At 36.4% G+C, this 20325-nt stretch overlaps 1 protein-coding gene across 2 annotated transcripts in view; it reads right to left on the reverse strand.

The window, feature by feature from the left end:
• The window catches only part of GULP1 (GULP, engulfment adaptor PTB domain containing 1), an 89338-nt gene that overhangs the window by 59916 nt on the left and 9097 nt on the right, over positions 1–20325 (reverse strand). For both annotated transcript variants that reach the window (XM_009290964.1, XM_019475039.1), the window contains exon 2: positions 16310–16371. In XM_009290964.1, coding sequence (XP_009289239.1) covers positions 16310–16360 — 51 coding nt within the window. In that variant the 5' untranslated portion in view covers positions 16361–16371. The remainder of the gene's footprint in view (positions 1–16309; positions 16372–20325) is intronic.

Below are 20325 nucleotides of genomic sequence, written 5' to 3' on the forward strand. Positions count from 1 at the left end.
GAAGATGGTAGTGAGAGCAAATTTATCACTGGAGAAAAATCATTTCTTATCATACATTCTCTGGTTGTGATTGGGACACACATTCTTTTGACAGCATTCTTTCTTCACGTGTGCTGCAATGTTCATTAGCCTTCACATGCAAGAATCCAGTGTTTTCAGTTTTGGCTTTTGCACGTGGGAACAGATTTTTTTTTTTTTTTTTTTGGCAGAAGCAGTAAAAGGAGCTGACAGATGCAACAGGAGATGTCTGTGGGTAATCCAAAGGCACCATCATTATAGCTCCTTTGCTTCAATACAGAAACTATTAACACTTAACACAAAGATTCATCTAACATCAAACAATAGCATCAAATTACGATATTCTGTTTCTTCACTGCTATTCGTCAACTCTGCAGAGCCTCCTGTAGTGTATCATTGCAACTTCCTGGAAGTTTTAGGATAACTAACAAGAGATATCTCATCAAATGAGCATACTGTTGACTAATGTGATCTAGCTTGACCATATTCATGGTCTTTCTGAGTTGCTTCTGACTTGCCTAGAAAATGACTGAGCCATCCAACTACAGATGCTGAATAACATCCTTGCCAGCTCCTGCAATCCGCTATCATTACTCTCATATTCGTTTAGATTTTATTTAGACTCTGACCTAGAACTAAGAACTGGCAACTCCAAACTCACTGTTGAATCTTGAAATACAGTACCTCTTTATTTATGTAAGAGTTATCATTATTGAACCAACATTCAGTGAAGGTGATTATTCAAATAGATTATACTTCCGATACTGTGGGTGCACAAGGAAGGATACCTGTACATTCACAAGAACCATTCTGTATCCAGACAGGGAAAACAGAACTAATTATCAAACTCGGCACTTCCTTTAGAAAGGTATATTCCACATATGAAGTGCCTCTGATACCCACTGAAGACATATCATACTGCTTGAATGCCTCAATTCAGAAAATTTGTATTCCTAACTGGATTGTTTCCAGTAAAAAATATTTACTTTACCTTAACGGAAGAGAATCCACCTAAAAATAATTCATATTCACTATTTTAAACATCAAATTTTCAGCTTTAGAAGTGCATAGTAAGAGTGGACAGATTTTTCAGCTTTACAAGTATATAATTAGACAGTAGACTTAGTTCTGCACCACAGGAACTGGACTCAACTCAAGCATCGTTTCTTTATGGAAATAGTAAAGTCAGACTAAGCCTGCAAATTTACTGAAATACTGTTTTTCACCAAGTCCTAGATATTTTCAAATATCTTAATTTAAGAAAGTTGACATCTTGTTTGCATTTTTTTCCCCATAAACCAGATGCCAATACGGTGATTTAATTTATATTAACCATAAGATACAACTGCAACAATTCCTATATTCCACTCAAATGTACTGAAATGGTACAAACAGCTCTACATCTACAGACTCTTTTGCAAAGATGTCAAATGTACTGTTAGAAACTTTAGAACACAGAGACCACCTTTGCTTTATTCCCACTTAATCTCCGCAGATGCTAGCTAGCAACACTGGCAAGTCTAGAGGGAACTTCACTGCACTGCAGCATGAAAAAATGTTTTCATTCTTACTGCTTGTATAAACCCACTAGTCTACCCAAATTGAGGTTACAGTTCATTTTCTTTAGCATTCCCATAAAGCTAAAGGACAGATCCTCCCCTCACCCCCTCAAAAAAACCCCATCTAGTACAATGATACAATTAAAGGAACAGCAAGATCAAGATCCCAAGTGCTGGTATTCTCACAACAACTTTAAGAGCTACCGCTATAACACCCTGCACAAGACATGCAAAACTGTTGTCCTAGTTTTTGGCTCTGTTTTGCCCTGCTAGATCAACCCACTGGTTTTCGTAATGCCACTGTTCCTTTAACTGTAGCATGTACTGGTCTGCTCTGTATTAGCATTCTGCAGGCTATCTAGCTTTTTTCACAAAATATAGCCAGTTAAAGCTTGAACTCAGTGTTCTCAAGCGCCATCTGTCCTGTTGACTTTTTTTTTCCTGTTGCAAATATTCAGCCTATCAAACAAAACCTCCCCAAGAACAATGAAAACTGAACCGAGATGACAAAAAACCCTTATGAAGACACAAGCTATGTTGTCAAGTATTTGATAACAAACCCAATCTTAGTTCATGAAAACAGCAAAAACATTCTGCTTCACCAATAAGATGAAGCTTTCTAAAATTTGGAGCATTTTGATTAACTCAGAACTTCTTTAATGGAGTGAGGCAGCTGAGTTAGGGGTGCACCTCTGAACCACATGAGTAAACAGGTGATGACATCATTCAGAAAGCGGCTGTTCCTTCAAAGAGATATTTCCCAGATTACTTCATTGTTAGGCATGAATCTGAGCACAGGCTTCAGATTCTTTCTTTCATAACAACATGTACAAGAACAGCCAGGAGTTTCCATGTGCCGTTTCAATTCTGAGTGTTCAGCTTGCAGTAACTTCTTCAGACTGAAGCTGGACACAAAATGATTAAAGCCTTCCCCTGTTCAATGTAAATAAACTCTACAAGTTGTGGAAGAAATTGTGATGGCTTTTTATATATATACACTATATATTAATAAAGACAAATGGAAAAGTATTGAAGTTACTCTTTTGTAGTGGAAAATATTAACAATATCTTATAAAAGCAGAGATACAATTCTACAGACATTTTCATTTTTGTGAATAAAGTTTATTTTGCTCTAAACTAATTTCTACCTCCTTTGTCCTTGACTAACATGATAATGCTGAACTTGTAGCACACTCTTTTGCCATGGCAACATGCAATGACATTATGAACACAGAAACAGGAATTCCCTGTGGGACAAAAACCAGAAGAAGTCACAGTTAGGAACAAAATTCTCATTCAAACTCAAATAGCTTTAGTAATAGGAACAAATAACTATTATCCATTACTCTCAGTTTATTAAAGCCCTTTTCCAGTTTAACGTGAAATATGAAATTGCCTATTTTAAGGACATTGCCTCTCTTCTGAATCAGGACTTTTAATACTGTGAGCCTTACTGCACCATAGATTATAATAAATGACTCCTGTTTTAATTCTTGATTCATAGAAATACCTGGCTGTCAAGCAGAGGACAAGCAGCACACCAGAAAGTACTTATTCTGGAGACAGAATCATGAATGCGTGGAGTTAGTGCTTTAGCTTTAGTAGACTGGAAATTTAATACCACTTTTGATAATTTTTTCATGCAACACAGATTTTGAACATAATATGAACATTTTCTTTTAAACTATCATCACCACAGAAGATCATCTGCTCTTTAAATTCTAGTATTATAACTACTTTTGTGTGTAGCAAATAATTTATACATACATTCTGTGGGGGAGATAATAGACACCACAGGACAGATATACGTACTGAGGTGCATTAAAGGACAGGAACATGAAGTGTGAACTACCTTTGTTGGGTTTTTTGGGTTTGTTTTTTGTTTCCTAAAACTGTAGAGTTCCTATACTGAGAACCACTACATTTGTAAAAAAAGAATGAGCCTAACATTTTCTTAGTAAAGCAACTTCAGTGGGGAAATATGCTGAGACAGTATGTAAAGTGTAATCCATAATCACATGGATAATCTACAAGAATGTGCTAAGATAAATGCCGTATTCACATAAATGAATAGCAGTAATTTGAAATAAGTGGCTAAGAAAATGTCTGTTTTCTGACTAAGAATATCCTTTTTTCCTTTGCTCCTAAAAACTAATTCCTAAGCTCCATCTACTACTTTAAATGTATTGTTAATTTTACACAAATGACACCTGTAGACATCTTTCTGAGTTACTGCATTCACAGAATACTCAGAAATTTTCACAGAATATTTGACTGGGGTAGCCAAATGAAAATCAGATTAGCTGTCTTATCTGTGGAAGTTAAAGAGAGAGAAGCTCCATGCAGCAGAGAAAAAAAAACACAGGGGACAAAGCAGAGTAGTAACTCTGACCCCAAAATTGCATCATCTTTGAAAGTCTGAGAAAGTATCTTTAAATAAAGCGGGTAACTTGCGGGAAAAGAAAAAGGATCGGGAAACCAGCACTGGTTCTGGGTGCTTTGATTATCTGAACTGAAAAGGGGTAACAGCATAAAGAAAGCACACCTAGGAGGCAAGCTGAAAGAGCAAATGAAGAACAGAGGCTGGAGTGTACCAGAACCTATGGATGCTTAAGGCTAAATGGGTGGCACTTAAACACAGCAGTTAGATAGCATTTTCATCTACTACAGGTTCATGACCACAGTACAAGATAACCTCTTAAAGAATCTTCAGGAATCACATTTAAGATTTTTATGGAATAAGATAAACATATTGGAAACCTTTCTTTCGAAGAGTGGGAATGCACCCTTAACATACCTCTGCCTCATTATCTGTGAACGTCCTGCCTGCATAAAAGTCAAATCCTAGTCTGAATCCCTCTTCTTCAATTCCATCACAGATCCTGGAAGCAAGTACTACATAGGTAATAAGCCTTAACAAGAAAAGCACTTCTTACATTGGTTTAGCTGTACTGGATCTTTCACTTTCCTACATGTAACTGGAAATGTCTTCTCTGTGATGATTGTTTTATGAACCTGTTTATATTCTCTCTTGTTAATGTGTTTTTTAGAAGAAACTGTCTTTTCTTCACATAATTTCACATGAAAGCCAGCTATAAAACATATGTGATCACCATAATTCAACACTTGACCTTCAGGCACTTCAAGAATATCAGTAACAGAGTTTTTCCAAAAGCTAGCTAGGATGAGAGTCATTTATTTTAAAAGAATACTTGGAACAGATGGAGCTGTTTAAAAGAATACTTGGAACAGCAGGAACTGCCTCTTTAAGCTACCATTCTGTAGATATTTAAAACAAATTTGCAGAGCACCACCTAAACACAGGAAATATTTTTCCTTCTAAACAACACAAATTAGGGAACTGGATTTTTTATTAGAAAGATTATTTTAGCAAACTGCAAAAATTTTTAATAGTGACTACTTCAACCTAACAACATCAGATACAAAATGAAACCACTATTATCGTGACCTTAAGATCCATCAGCAGATGAGATGGACATCTCAGATGACTGTTCAAAGAGAACATAACTGAGTTGGAGAGTAATTTATAAATTATTTTACAATGGCAATTAATCCAACAGTAACATTGGCTGTCACTTCTTACTTCATAAAAAATATTATGCTTTTCAATAAGAGACCTATATTCTGGTGCTAAAGTAGTAAAATTAATCTAGTCTAGATCATTCCTGACTTCAATGGATTTTAAGCAATAATCCTACATTCATGAATAGACAAGACTTCCCTCCCACCTAATCTTATTAACAGAATGCTCTAATTAATGTGATTTGCTGAGTTACTTATCTCTGTCTCCTTAGTATCTCCCATTTCAGAAGCATGTAAGTGCTACAGCAATAGTAAGAGATATGGCTTAGGGACATTTTTAGTCCATGCTTCAAGTTATCTGTTCCTTCAAATGTAACCCTTGGTTCCACAAGTATCATTAAGATTTGATGTATATCCTTGTTTCCACGTTTTCCCTTTTCAGTAATACTACAGCAACGGATTGAAAAAAGAACTTGTAAAACTACAGGAATTGATTTGATTTGATTTCCCTTAAGGATTCAGAATGAAGAAAATATTACTTATGCAAAAGTATACAGTAGGAAAAAAATTTAAAGTTTAGACCAATGTAACCCATCACTCTCTCCCTTTTAGTGGCCAATAATTTCTAGTGAAAAAGCAAGATATTTTAACAAAGCTTTACAAATTAGTTCTTGCAAATATTTTTCCTTTGCTATGTCCCAAACCAGAAATGATTAGTTCCTCTAGGAAGTTACACCTAAAATTCTCACATTCAAAGTTCAAAATGCTTTTTAAAATAGGCCAAGGTTGGCTTTACACTTTCCGAATCAGAGTAATCTGAAGGAGGCATTTCTGAGAGAAATATTCATTACAGTTCAGGATCCACAAGGGACTAGTATACATTATTATTTTATTAAAGTTAATAAAGTCAGAGACTGCAGCTAGTGACTTGTCCAACGGTTTCTTGAGGATTAATCCTCATGGAGATCAGTATATGTAAAACTTTTCTTTTCTGAATGGTGAACAGCCTGGCTGTTGGACAGATTCCTGTAGTCTTGTTTTTGTTGTTAAAAATCTATGTCCTTACAGAAGTTTCTGTTCAAAAAGTTGTGCCATTCTCTTATTTTCTGTGATCCAGTTCTATTTATTTTTTCTAGTTTATTTTGGGAGAGTTTCCTAATTATTTTTTGTGAATAGTAGATGTAAGAAGGCGGCAGTAGCTCCATAAACATAGCAAAGGCTGAGCAAACAGAAATACCCAGCTTTGTTGAAAATAAAAATGGGAGATGAGGAGGAGTTAATTCATCTGCAGGCCTGATTCTAATTTAAAGCAAGAACAATCTATAAACTGCTGTGGGCCACCTAGCCCACGAGTACAATAATCCAGATGTTTGAAGTCTATTGCCTATTAGTTCCAGTGTCAGACATGCAACTCACTTGACAGTCCAGAGGCTAAAAAGCCTGCTTAAAGAAACCTCACATTCTCACAGCTGACAGCTCACATGGAAATATAACTGTGCAGAAAGAATCCCTGGAGGGCATGCTAATGAGGCTAATTGGTAGTTTCAAGCAGACTTAAGGAGAGGCAAGGGAATAAATATCAGCAACAGAGAAGGAACAGAAAGGGACACGGAGAGTTGAGTAAATCTTTGCTGATCCTAAGGTCTTTGGAAATTCCATCCTTTTTCTTTGCACACTTTTTTTTGTTCTGTTAATTCTGTTTGGACAAACCTCTGAGTTTTGTTCAGTTGTCTTGAACGGACGTTCATATCACTCACTGCCTGTTAGTCAATTGGTGCCTGCTCTTGCCTGATGCTGAGGAACTCACGACTCCAAGTATCTTTCACAGTAAAGATTTATACTCAAATACTAATTTATTCTTTTTCTGAAGAATAAGAAAATGACATTATAAAAGTTGTTACAAAGCTTCTAATGATTTTGAGTCTTTTGTCTCAAAAATCTCATTGCTCAGCTTTTTTGAGACAGATATGGGGGAAGGGCAGTGATGTGTCTGTTTAAAACATTTTAAAAATTGTAGTTAACATAGTATCTTTAGAAATATGCTTTAGATGGTGTGTTCAATACTAAATGCCATATTATGAAGAATTGGTGTTGAAAGACAGTTATTACTACTACAGAAAAACTTCTACTTGCCTTTTCTGTATATCATACATATATACAAATATATTCTTGTACTTTCAGAACTTGTTGGATTAACACTTCAACATATGGCTGTCCTACATTCCAACAAACTCTGCTACAGCAAGACTATTGGAAAGAATCATAATTTATACAACAAAAATAATCTAAAGAACGTACCTGGCACAGATGGGTTTCAGGTACCATGTTGTTAACCAGTGTACTCTGTTAATCATGCCATCCACACAAGCCTTCCTAACTGTAGACCATGCCAGATAAATCAATACTATGGAATCCCCTGCTGCGGATTTTCAAACTCAATGAAAACAATGCACATACCTAGGAGATCAAATCTTACCGTAGAAAGCTACAAAAAGCCTTGAGCCAGCAAGAAGTTTCTCATACATATATATAAACTATGTGCCTCATAATCCAGAAGTCATATGAATTCCAGAAGTTTCTCATTCCAGCCCTTCTGCACCTCCAATTCCAAGATGAAATAGAGTAACAATATCCCATTCTTAAATTAAAACAAAACATACAGCTTAAAGTTACATCTAGGCCTGATTCCTCCCCATATCTAAAGAAACTGAGAAACCTAGCAACAACCTGTGCTCCAGAAACTTTAGAATCCCAGTTCCTAATGCTACCCACAGCCCTCTACAACCAAGAGACCAGCTCTGTAGAGTAAACAGCATTTTCCTGTATGGGCACACCAACAAGGCCAACTCTTCAGGCCCTGCAGAATAAATTAGGCCCTTGTAGTTTTATTGTTTCCCTTAAGCTGCATTCACACTTTGAAGCTTAAACTAAACCTAACTTGAATGTCAAAGATGCTATGCTGTAGTAGAAGTAGAAGCCTCTTAGTAAGACAGCAACATCAACTTTCCTCTTAAAGCCACAGGCCATGCAGCAATCGGCTAGACTGCATAACTCCCAAAAGCATCCCTGTATGCCTTAACAGCTGATTGAGCAATCAGCTAGTCTGCACAATGCCTGGCACTACTCAGATACAAAAGGGAGTGTATGGAAGGTGGACATGGGGACAGACTACTTAGGAGGAATACAGAAACATTTTCCAGGCATGCAGGGATGAACTTGGGAAAGCCAAATCTTAGCTGGAGTTGAAACTGGTGAGGGATGTGACAGGCAACGAGATGGTTAGGAAAATGGTCCAGTGTATGGTTAAGGTAGCTGCCTTTGTTCAGCCTGAAGATGATGAGGCTGATGTATTTGTGCGCACGCGTGTGTAAGGCTGAGTGTCACAAGTTGCAGCAAAAGAAATTACAACTAGAAATAAGAAAAGAAATCACAATGACAGGGATTAAGTACTGGAACAGGCTGCCCAGAGGCTAAGAATCTCTGCCCTTGCAGGTATTTAAAGCTCGATTGTATGAGGCTCTGTTGTGTCTCACCTGATTTTGAAGTCAGTCCCGCTTTCAGAAAGGAATCAACTGGATCATCTCCAGAGGTCCCTTCCAACCTAAATTATTCTAGATTCTTACATTTCAATTCCCAAAGCAAATCCTAATACAAATGCAATGTAGCCAAAGGACAACTCTAATAGTCAAGGAATCATAAGGCATTCCATCCTTCTAAAATTGAGCATGTTTCAAAGACCAACAATGAGCTAAATCTCTTGCAGTTTTGTATTTTTAATCCAGATTATAGTTGTTAGATATTATATCTACAGTGCCAAATAACTGATTCTAGAACTTTCTACCAAAAAAAATGTGTCTAAAGCTGTTAGCTGTTTAAAAATAATTTTTCCCTGATGAGAGAACTGAAACTTAGACTGCCTAAAGTCAGAGATGAGAAAAAAGACAATTAAGCAGCCGCGGTGCTATAAAGAATGGAAGTGAAGGCAATCTATGTGAGAGAAACAAACTGTTTGGATACAAAGGAAACTTAAAACTTGCTCATAATAGGAAACACTCCAGGGCTGTGGTAGGTTACAGATCAGCTTCAATGCAGTGTAGGGGCTCTGTCCCAATCCTGCTTCACTACGCAGTTTTAATATATTACTTAATATATATCGGAGAAAGGGACTTAAAATACTTCTCAGATCCTATGCTGCATACACTACGATTAATTGATGTGATCTATTTTTTTCTTCTTGCCATGAAATTATAGCTTCCGTCTCTTATTTGCATTGCAAATCTGTTTCATACTTGTAACTGAAGTATGTCATACAGTACTTAGACATTTCAAGCAAAATGGAGCTTAGGAAGAGACCAAGGGGTCATAAGCAGAACCTGAGAGAAGATGAGAGCTCTGGAGAATAGATTAAAAGCTACTGTTTTGTCTTTCAGTTGCAGTTTTTAATGTATTGAAAAACTTGACCAATATTTTTTATCTCACTCCCCCAATTAACTGATTTTTTTTTTTTTATTAGAAGCTACCAAAAATATTTCACTAAAACACGTGCTCTATTGATCGCTTTTCCTGAGACAGGAAAAGAAATGAAACATTATACATTATATTAAACTGTCTTGCATTATTTCAGAAGTTTTGAAACCTTTTTTGGCTTTTAATAGCTCTGAGTGGTCACATGATGATGCCATGCCAGATACGGATGTAGAGTGGGTGCAGCAAATAGGCTGTTTTCTGTGGTAGCAACCATGCAATAGCATGGTCTCTTTTTCTTTTTTTTCTTTCCCAAGTTCATCCCTGCATGCCTGGAAAATGTTTCTGTATTCCTCCTAAGTAGTCTGTCCCCACTGCACAGCCTCCCCATACACCTGGGGAGAACTTTGCAATAGCACACTGCAATTGTGCTAGGTGGACAAAACTAAAAAGGGTATCAGCCCTTACACTGACTGTAGTTCATGTTTGCCTAAAATTAGCTGTAATATTTGTAAACTAAAAGTTAGGCATTAGATGAAGTACCTTTATGAATCTTGTCTCTGCTTTCAGTACATATATGTATTCATCTTCATACTCATCTATTACACTGCAGAATTAGCAGTATGTGTACCTGTAGAATCCAGATATAAACCACTTCCCACCCCTACCCCTCCACTCTGCAAGTGTTTACCACCTTGCCAAATTTTAATTACTTGGATCTAAGCATTCTGTCTCATGTATATGCCTCAAAATGATATACTTTTTTGCATTTATGTATGACATTGGGAGCTTCAGTCAAACCTAAAACTGTCTGTGCAAGCTACACACAAATGGACCTTAAGAAAGAAAAACTGGAATTGCTCATAAACTTCATTCCTTTCTTGAAGCAGATCATCTTCTGGAGAGTAAGAGTGACCTGTAGGGCCTGAAGTTGTGCAGCTGGGTGTTTTACACATAACTGACAGAGGGCTATAGGCATCTGAAAAGAGATCATACACATGTCAAAACCGCGCTGTTGCTATTCTGCAAATTCTTCTAAAGTTCTCAGCCAGTGTTCAGTCATAAAAGATACCTGTACCCCAATTATAAACAAGCCACATTTTTCAAAGCTTTCAGATAAGCAATAGTAAATGGACGTGAAAGACAAAACTCTAGGTGCAGATGCACACAGGTACCATATGCCACATGCCTACTCATTCTTGCAAAATGATCTTGACATGCTGACGTGTAGGGGACACTGTGGGCTACTCAAGCATATGCAACATGCATTCATATAGTCTTTGAACTTGTGTGCATTCATATGCAGATGAGATACACAATTGTCTGCAAATACTATTCAACTTCCCTTACTGTACAGTGATACACTATTGATGGAAAGTGAGGGGTGGGTTTGTGCTCCAAAGACTGGACCAAGACTCAGGAGGTGCAGACTTAATTCTTGCCCCTTTACAAATTGGCTATGTAACCTCAGGCAAGACAGACTGACAGCTTTTCAAAAGCACTCAGTACCCCACAGAGCTTTCTGAGGAACTAACAAATGTTCAGATTTTAAGGAAGCTGAAATATTCACCAGTTTTCACAGAGACAAATGACAACAACCGAAACTACTTGATGCTGAACAGTTAAAATGCAGCTCCCCTCCTTCAGGTACTTATACGAGATGAAGTTTGTTGCTGTTGAAAGTTTAGATACAATCCTTTGGCATCAGAGTCATTTATTTTATAGGATATTTGTGGATATAATGCTATCCTCTCCTACCCTTCTCCCATTTTAAGTATGTAATCTTGTAAGCAAGATTTCCCTGAAGCAGAGAAGTCTGTTGACAGTACCCCTTGCAGACTCTGAATATTTTATGTTTTATTTACAGGATTATTCGTCTTTGGTATAATAAGCCCCAAGTTTAATGACTGTAATGTATCAGAAATAACTAAGAAGTTCACATTTGCATTTCCTTGTAAAATTACAGTTTTCTGCTTTCATATTTCATTTGGATATTTTCACAATACTCATTTTTCGGGTGCTTAAACACCAAATTAATTATGATTATATCCAAGGCTTTTTGATACTCTAATGAAAGTTAATTGGAATTAAGTTATTAATTCTAATTATAATAAATTAAATGTAGGAAAATGAATTACTTCTTGTAATGCCCTCTTCTATTTCATTAGTTTCCAATTTTCAACATTTTTGTGCTCTGTTTGGAATATCTTGCTATATCTAACGTCATCACATAAATTTAAGTATACTTTTTAATAGCATACCTTGTATCTCTGTTTACTTGGAAAATCTATATACAATTTTCCCTTTGATATTCTTTCATTAATTATTTTTACTGATGTAAAACCATGATCATTCTGTAGTTTGCTGACTGGATAGAAAAAGAGGAATTGCATGTATAGCTATAGCAACAAAAATTTGTAGTCAAGTGCAGTTTATGCCATGAAAACACGGCTTTGATAATACCATACACTAATGATAGTGATATGCAGATATTCAAAAGACATAATTGCACCTAGAGCCCTGCTATGGTAGTCAATTAGAAGCAGCGTGATATTTTTTGACCTAAAATTCTTCTCCAAAATGCCTACTCCAGAAAAATATTATCTGCCATTCTTCAATGATAAAAAAGTTGAAGGAATAAGAAATTACATAAAGTTGAAAACCTAACTAAACTCTGTTTATGGTACTACTAAGATTAAGATTAATACTACTAGGTACTGCCAAGCAAGCTCTTTTTGCAGGGTATTTATTACTAATGCTTTTTTTTTTTTGCCTTTACTACAGTTGCAATACAGGTCCAAGATATATATTGAATAATTGCAAGGAAAGATCATCCATGAAACTGCACAACAATTCACAATTAATTGTCATCAAAACCCCACAATAATACAAAGTAAGAGATGTTTAACAGTCTTTTTTGGGAAAGCTTTGCTCATTTATCTTCAAAGTTTCAAATTTAAACTTCATCAAGAAACATAAATATGTACATGACAATAAACAAAGTTCTAAAATAAGTCTGAAGTAAACATTAGGACAGTAGCTGTCCCAGCACTAGGAAGCCATCACATCTCTTGGTAAAATAAACTCCCAAGGGTTTAACATGACATCACGTTACTATGTAAAACAGCAGCTCTTCAGCCTAATGTAAGGTCAAAGCTACTGACTCCATAGTATACTAGCAGCCAACATGAACACCAGGCTTGCAAAGCAGAACCTCTAATCTGCAAAATGGAAAGGTGTGCATGTGGAAATTTGATGTAAGTCGAAAAATAGCCAAGTGACTATAAAGGGGAATATACATACAATTTACTACAAAGAGACATAGTAAACATTGCTGGTTTGGGCAGTGGCAACTTTTTATTAGCAGAAAGACACCCCTCAGGGCAGAATCAGTTACCTGATGACAACAATCAGTCCATTTTTAAGGTTGCAGTCAGATTCCATTATAAAGTCACACTTTGATCACTTTTGTTTTGGAGAAAGGAAACTGGCCGAAAATCAAGAGAATTAACTTAAGAGCAAAAGAGAACTTTTTTCCCCTACAGTATGGAAAATAACAGAAACATCTGTTCTTAGTTATGGAATGTTACAGAAAAAAGATGACACGAAAGACAAATTTTGGTTTGCCTTAGCATTTTATATCCTGGTAGTATGAAAATTGCCATGCTACTACATCTAAGTGAGTCCTGTATCCCCGTATTTGATAATATACTATCAAGATTCTAAATGATCTTTTGGGGAAAAAAATTACATGACCAATATGCTTTCATTTGGAGTGATATATTCAAGAACAATATAGGATCAAAAACTGACGGCAAAATTCTGACTTCAGTAGGCCCAGATTTCACCTCCAGAGCGTACTGAAATGTGTGGAGTCTTATCATCAATGCCTTCAGCAAGACCGAGACTGGGGACATCAGTAAGATTAAAAAAACCCCAAACCCAAAAAAACAACAAACCCAAAACAACAATGACAGTAACAACAACAACAAAGTCACACACACACAACCAATCCCCCCCCCCAAAACCCCAAACCCTAGACCCCCATCAACTTACACCATACACCAAACCATGCCAAAACCCCCCGAATTTCAAAATAGCAAGTACCATAAGGACTGGGTGTGCTGGAAAGGAGAGAGGGAATCAAGATGCTTTTATATTTAAGGGCACCCTTATGAGACTCGTGGCTCCTGGATTTTACTTTCAGAAGAAACAACTCTGCTTGTATTTTCTTGCAAAGAAGATTATTGCCATAAATCATTCTGAGGGTGTATGTCCTAAGAAATACAAGACGTTACTAATTCTCTATTAAAAAGTCCTCTCCAATTTGTAGAAAAAAGGCCAGTTGTCTATATTGCAGGGTTCTTTTAATTTCCAGTTAACTTTGCCAGGATTTTTTTTTTTTTTTTAATAAGATAACAAGCAACTCATGAACTGCATTTTATCAACAGGCTCTCTTTAATTCTTAAAGAAGTCGTAGGAATCAAGTAAGCAAAATCCCATCTTTCCAGTTGTTCTTAGTAAGCTCTCCTTTTTCTGATAATCTCAGAAGATTAGTGTCAGAGAAATGATTGTTGTCTCTTATAAAGAAGAGAAAGCAGTATTTTTCATCCATGGTAATTTGCATTCAAAAAACTAGGTAGCCGAATACAGCTCACTTGCCCATAGAAGAAGAACATCTCTGCTATTGCTTTCCATCAAATTGATTTGATTTTCTGAACATGTCATTCTTCACTCACATAATTACCTTTTGAAATAAATCAGGAAAAGTGTTGTCTTTTCCTCCCAACAAATATAAGAGTTACATGAATAGACTGTTACAGAATTGGAAGTGGAACAATATGAACATTTGGAAAAAAAAAAATCAATGAGTCTTTTTCAATACTTGCTTTATGAATGCTTTCTGAGATTTTAATCATTATTTCACAATGTAGTTACAAGATATGAAATCAATGGGATATTTTAGTTAAAAAACCAAAATGTTAGAAAACCCAAATGAGGTACTACTAGGTACATGCTTTCCTCTTAAAAAGAAAAATACTGCAAAACTTAATGAAAATGGTACTTGAGAATTGAGGTGGAAACATCATCTAGTTTTAATAATGTTGTTATGTCTGCATATGCCAGCTAAAAGCTGGCAATTAAATAATTTTCTACCATGATCCAAATGAAAAAAATGGGTAAACTTTTTTTTAAAAAAAGCATATGCTGTAGTACGCTGCAGCTTCCTGCAAGTATTCTGACAGACCTTAGAGGCCAACAGCACGGAGGTCGAGGAGGCCCGGTAAGGTCGGAACCCACACTAAAGAGAAGCAGAACTGGAGAGGACACTTGGGCATATGTTAGCCTAAACAAAAGGAAAAGACTTTTTTGGACCAAGAGTCTCTCTAACAAGGCTGAGAACAGACTTACTTTGGATAGGAATTCCCCATCTCTTTTTTCTACTCCAGAAGTTATTGATGCTGTTGTTTCTATGGTTATCACCATCATATCACTGTTTTCTTTATTCTAATTTTTTTTCTGCATAACTGTACTGACACCTATTCACAAGATATGCTCTTAAGACAGACAATGGGACATGAAAGGTGAGGGAGGTTTCTTTTTTCTCTTGAAGTAAAGACCATAAACAAACAGACATTGTTCAGTGCATTAATAGAATTCATAGCTTCAGCTTGCTCTTAAAACAGATGGCACAGTCACCCCAGCAAGTATTCCTCCCTCTCAAAAACTGTAATATAAAAGCCAAGGTGTCTGGCAAGGCTATACAGTTAAATGGTAATACATCCTTTGGTCAAAAATTCAGTTTGAGAGCACACAGAATAAAAACATGTTCACCTGGCAACTAGCAGAATGAGACTCAGATTTCCACTACAAACACTTGCTCACTGTGTGGCAATACTAAGTGAAAGAAAATTGCAAACACAACAGCAGGGAATACCAGTATAGGAAACTGAGTCCTGGCCTGTGAAATAATTTTTATTCTTATATTAAAAAATACCAATCATACAAGAACTTTATCCAGAACAGACCACGGTGGAATCTTATTGAATTATCCTCCCAGTTTAGGCAAGTAATAGCCGATTACTCAGTTTACTCTGAGTTATGCCGATTGCTGCGTATTCCCTCCTCCTTTTAGCAAACCATTTTCTAAGTTGTTATTCTGGGAAGATGCATTTCCTGTGAACAGATGTCATTAGACTAACTGAAATATTATTGTAAAATTACGTTGTAACTGGGATAAAAAAGCATGAGTAAGACTTCTGGTTTTACCGTGCAAAAATTCCATTATTATTCTACCATATTTCCAGAGTATTTGACACTTCAATATATCCAGCAGATAGGATCGTTACTCATTGCCTTTGCTATTGTTCGAGTTTGTGCTATTAATTTTAATTTTTATAGTACTGTAAGCATGCAGCCTGATTTTAAATTCCTTTGCACTCAAAATTTCCATCCATTTAGCATCCATTAAAAGGAAACAGAGCATCAAGCAGAAGAGGAACACTGGTTTGCTTTCTAGAAAACCGTCAAATAATTCAGAACAAGAATCAATTGGCCATTATCTAAGAAATAGAAATTTTTCATCTGCAAAACAGACATCTACTAAGTTTTTCTTCTCTATTTCATTCGGCTAATTCATGTGTCTGCAGTTTTCAAATGAAAAGCAAGATAGAATGCACTATGTTCTAAAGGTAAGAGGACAAAATAACTTCATATTTTCTTACCTTTGCATTATAGGGAATATAATGCTTTGATAAGGCTTCAGGAGTGTGCATCCATGTTTTGTCTACAGAAAAGCAAAATAAAAGAAGCACTGAATAGGTTATTCAATTGTTAATTTAACTGTTACAGTATCTATCTGGAAAACATCAACAACCCTCCTTTTACTCAGATAAGTATCTGTCTGAAGTAGTTCTTGGGGCTGGAGGGAAACACATTGTATCTCACAGCTTCCCAACATTTACATGAAAGAATCTGGTGACTTCTCTTGGGCACATTTCCCATTTTAACCAACTTGATTTACCATAAGAATTCCAACTTCTCCCCCCAAACATATTTATTGGTCTAAGGTTGTTTGCTGTTTCTGCCTCAGGTCAGTATTTTCTGCATCCTAGTGTTGTTGTTTAAAGCACTGACTGCATGTTGTGCTTCTAATGATGTTTTTTTGATTAATTATGTGCTTTTTTGATCAATTATCAAGATATTAAAGGGACAAAAGAAATTATTTTGGAAAAATTATCCGAGCAAAAACTGATAGAAAAGCGCCCTAATCCTTCTACAAGAAAATAGAAGCAAGTCAGATTGTGGTAACTGACTCGGAAGTTTAGATCTTCTTTAATCTTTCCTTACATATCCTAAATGAATTTGCATATTTTCCCATCGCAAGACTGTGCTATTGTCTTACTTGTCCCACCGCATATTTCATATGGTGACATGATGAGTTCATTATTGTGAAATACATCTTCTCTCTTTCTTTTTAAAGGCCATTTAGAATGTTCTACATAATTTAAGGTGAAACTCCAAACATTAGAAAAAACTTCTTTTTATTAGAAGTTTAGAAACCATTTTTTTAAAGTTTTCTAATTTGAAAGCATTTAAGAAAAAAAATGTATGATGTTCCAAAATACTAAGTTGTATTACCAACCGCATGAGAGATTCTGTAACACTGAGTAGTATTTTATACTCCACACATTCAATATTTAGTAGTGTTTCTAACATGAGACTACTCCTGTTTTAATTAGCATGAATTAAAGTCACAAATCTAGAACTTTATTGAATTAAGTAACAGAATAATAGCTTAAAGCAAAACTCTACCCTTGGATATTCAGAGACAATTCCCTTTGCCCTTAATGGGAATTGCAGTTATAGCAATTACTAACTTTTTTGTTAGTTACACGTAAGACCAATAAAATCCTGTTCACTTCAAACTGTTCAAGAGCAAAAGCTGTGACATTTCTTGACACTAAACCGATAACTAAATATTTTTGAATATACAGAAGCAAGAAAACTGTTAAGCAGATATTCACCAGTCACCACAGTAACAGGATCAAAACTGCAAAACTTGAGGAAGTTTTTTTCTTTAAGCAAATTTCATTCTAGATGACAGTAATGTTCAGCTCCATTACTGAAGAGCGATATTATCACTGCTTGCTTAAGGAAGCATGGTTTGTCCATTCAGTGGCACCCGGGAGTACGATTATGCACTGAAGTGGTTCTTCCTTTCAGTTGTGGCTTGTGATTGGAATACTGGAACAGAGAACCACATTCATTTCCCAGAATATTTTAAGACCTGAAGCCTGATCTCCATTTTGAGTACAGTATCAAAAGCTGATGTTATCCACAAATAAAAAGTAACAATCAGTGTGAATTAGGAATGTTAGAATAAAGCCTGACAACCCAAAAGATAATCGCAAGCATTCCATTTCAAGTTGGTGCACTGCTGAAGGCCAGACAAGCAGACTGGTGATGGGGCTTGACTGCAAGTCCCAGACACAGAGGAAGCTGGCACGTAAGGCAGGACTGCTTTCTGTCCCATCATGCTTACTGCAGCAGAGTGAAGACCTGCGCAGTGCAAATTTCAACTCCGAAATATGCATTCACATTGCTAATGTCAGTGTTTTGTTTACCCATTTCTTACACATCAACTGTTTACGAGCTTCAGCAGGATGCTGGTGTATTTATAAATACATAAAGGAAAATCTAATAAAAATGCTCCAAAATAAAACATTTAATCTCTTAAAAAATAACAACAAAAAACCCCAAGCCAAACAGTCTTCCACTCATTTCAGTGCCTAGTACTGGCACAAACAAGTAATAGGGCTGTAGCTTCTAAAGCCATTTTACGGGCAGACAATTGACTACACAATTGTGTAGTGAACTAACAGTTTACTGACAATACTGTTAATCATAAAACTATTAACTACTGTTAATAGTAAAACTAACTATTCCTTGCAAATGTTTCCTCCTCCCTTCTTCCATCCTCAAGCAGGGCAAGTTCAAATCTGAAAAAAAAAGTGATTTAACTTGGGAGCCAAGTTTGAAATGCTGTTCTTAATTAAGCAGCTAGCAATCTTTCCAATATTATAATTAGGTATAAAGCTTTACCTTAAAACTTCTTTGTGAAGTCATCCACTTGCCTACCAACCTCAAACAGTTATGCTATAGGGATTCCAGCAAGGAAAAACACTGCTAGGAAGGTGTTTCCATAAATGTTGGTACCCCTAGTTAGGGAAAGATGAGGAAATGTGGATGGATACTCTCAGCTCAAAAGGAAATCAGTAACTTAGCAGGGTACCAAAAAGATGCTTGGATTCTACGAGTCTTGTGCCATTGATTAAAACAGTGAGTCAGCAAGCAGCATTTCCAACATCCAGATGTAGATCCGCAGACACTGTGACATAGGTATTTTGTATAAGGTATAGGTGTAAGTTTTCCATTGACATTGGAAGCCCATTTCCTAGAGGCAGGTAATAATTACAGAGTGGTGGCACTTTCAGAAGAACTCTCTAATGCTAAACAAAAATCAATACAAGGCAAAATTCACATTGATAACAAAGACATGCAAAAAATCATGCAAGCTATTACGGGGAAGTTTGTTACCAGCATTTCCTTCTGAATTGTAAGCTCTGATTTTGGACTTACGCGGCGCTCAGCAGCTGTCTGAAATACTGCTTAGAGTTAGTTTGATTTCACAGCAGTTGAAAAATACTAAATTTCAGACATTTTGCATCCAATAAACCAGAAAAATATGAAAAAAGAAAACGTATAAAACAGGCATTCACTTAAATACCTGATGTAGATGTGGCTTGTGGTTTGCATGATCCCTCACTTTTAAAATTAATTTTAAACAGGTTTTCACAGCTTAGTACTTAATTATTCATTCTGAAGCAACAAACAAAATATGAAACCCTACAATGAAAATCACAGTTCATATTATTTCTAGTTATATAGCAGCAAGAGTTCTAGACACTTTATAGATAAATAAAACAGTAAGTCCTAAAGAAAGGACCAAAAGCCTAGATAAAACCGAACCTGACAACTGCATGCATCTAACATAACAACAGTAGAAAGTGAAGAGAGACTCGTGCTATCGTACCAGGTGAAAACTGCAGTTATTTTAGATCTTGTCTGAAGCTCTTAATCTAGGTTGCCTTAGCAGTTACATTAAAGTTTAAGTGTCCAGTTATTTTTTGAGAATTATGAGTTTGAGCCATCCAGAGTCCATTAAAACCTAAGTAGAGTTTAGCATGAATGAGGTATGAGAGATTCTAAGAGGTAAAAGCCTAAGCATGTGGTGGTTTTGCCAAACATACTGGCACTGCGTGGGAGAAAAGATGGGAAAAAGGATCACCGTTCAGAATTCAAGGGCACAGGGTAAGCCACAGCCCTGCTTAGAGTTAGTAATCCTGTAGCCTCTACACAACACCTCTTCACGTGCATGGCATCCTAACTGTGAGGCACAGGCTTTTAGAGAGCTCCTGTAGCAGCAGCACAGCATCCCATCTAGTTTTTAAGAGAATTTGACCTGGGTGGAGAGCTTCTCAGGTTTTGCTCCCTGCCAGCATACACTAGTCTGCTAAGGGCAGTGGGAAAACTGCATAAAATTAACATTTGGAAGACCTGGGGTTTGACAGACAGAATTGCAAGGGTGGCGGCAGGGGGTTGGGCACTTTCATGGTCAGAGGATTAACTGTGCTCAGAATCAAGACTTCACTCCTTTCTAGTCCCCCTCAAATCACGC

Source organism: Aptenodytes forsteri, unplaced genomic scaffold (genome assembly GCF_000699145.1).
Source record: "Aptenodytes forsteri isolate BGI_AS27 unplaced genomic scaffold, ASM69914v1 Scaffold318, whole genome shotgun sequence".
Taxonomy (NCBI): domain Eukaryota; kingdom Metazoa; phylum Chordata; class Aves; order Sphenisciformes; family Spheniscidae; genus Aptenodytes; species Aptenodytes forsteri.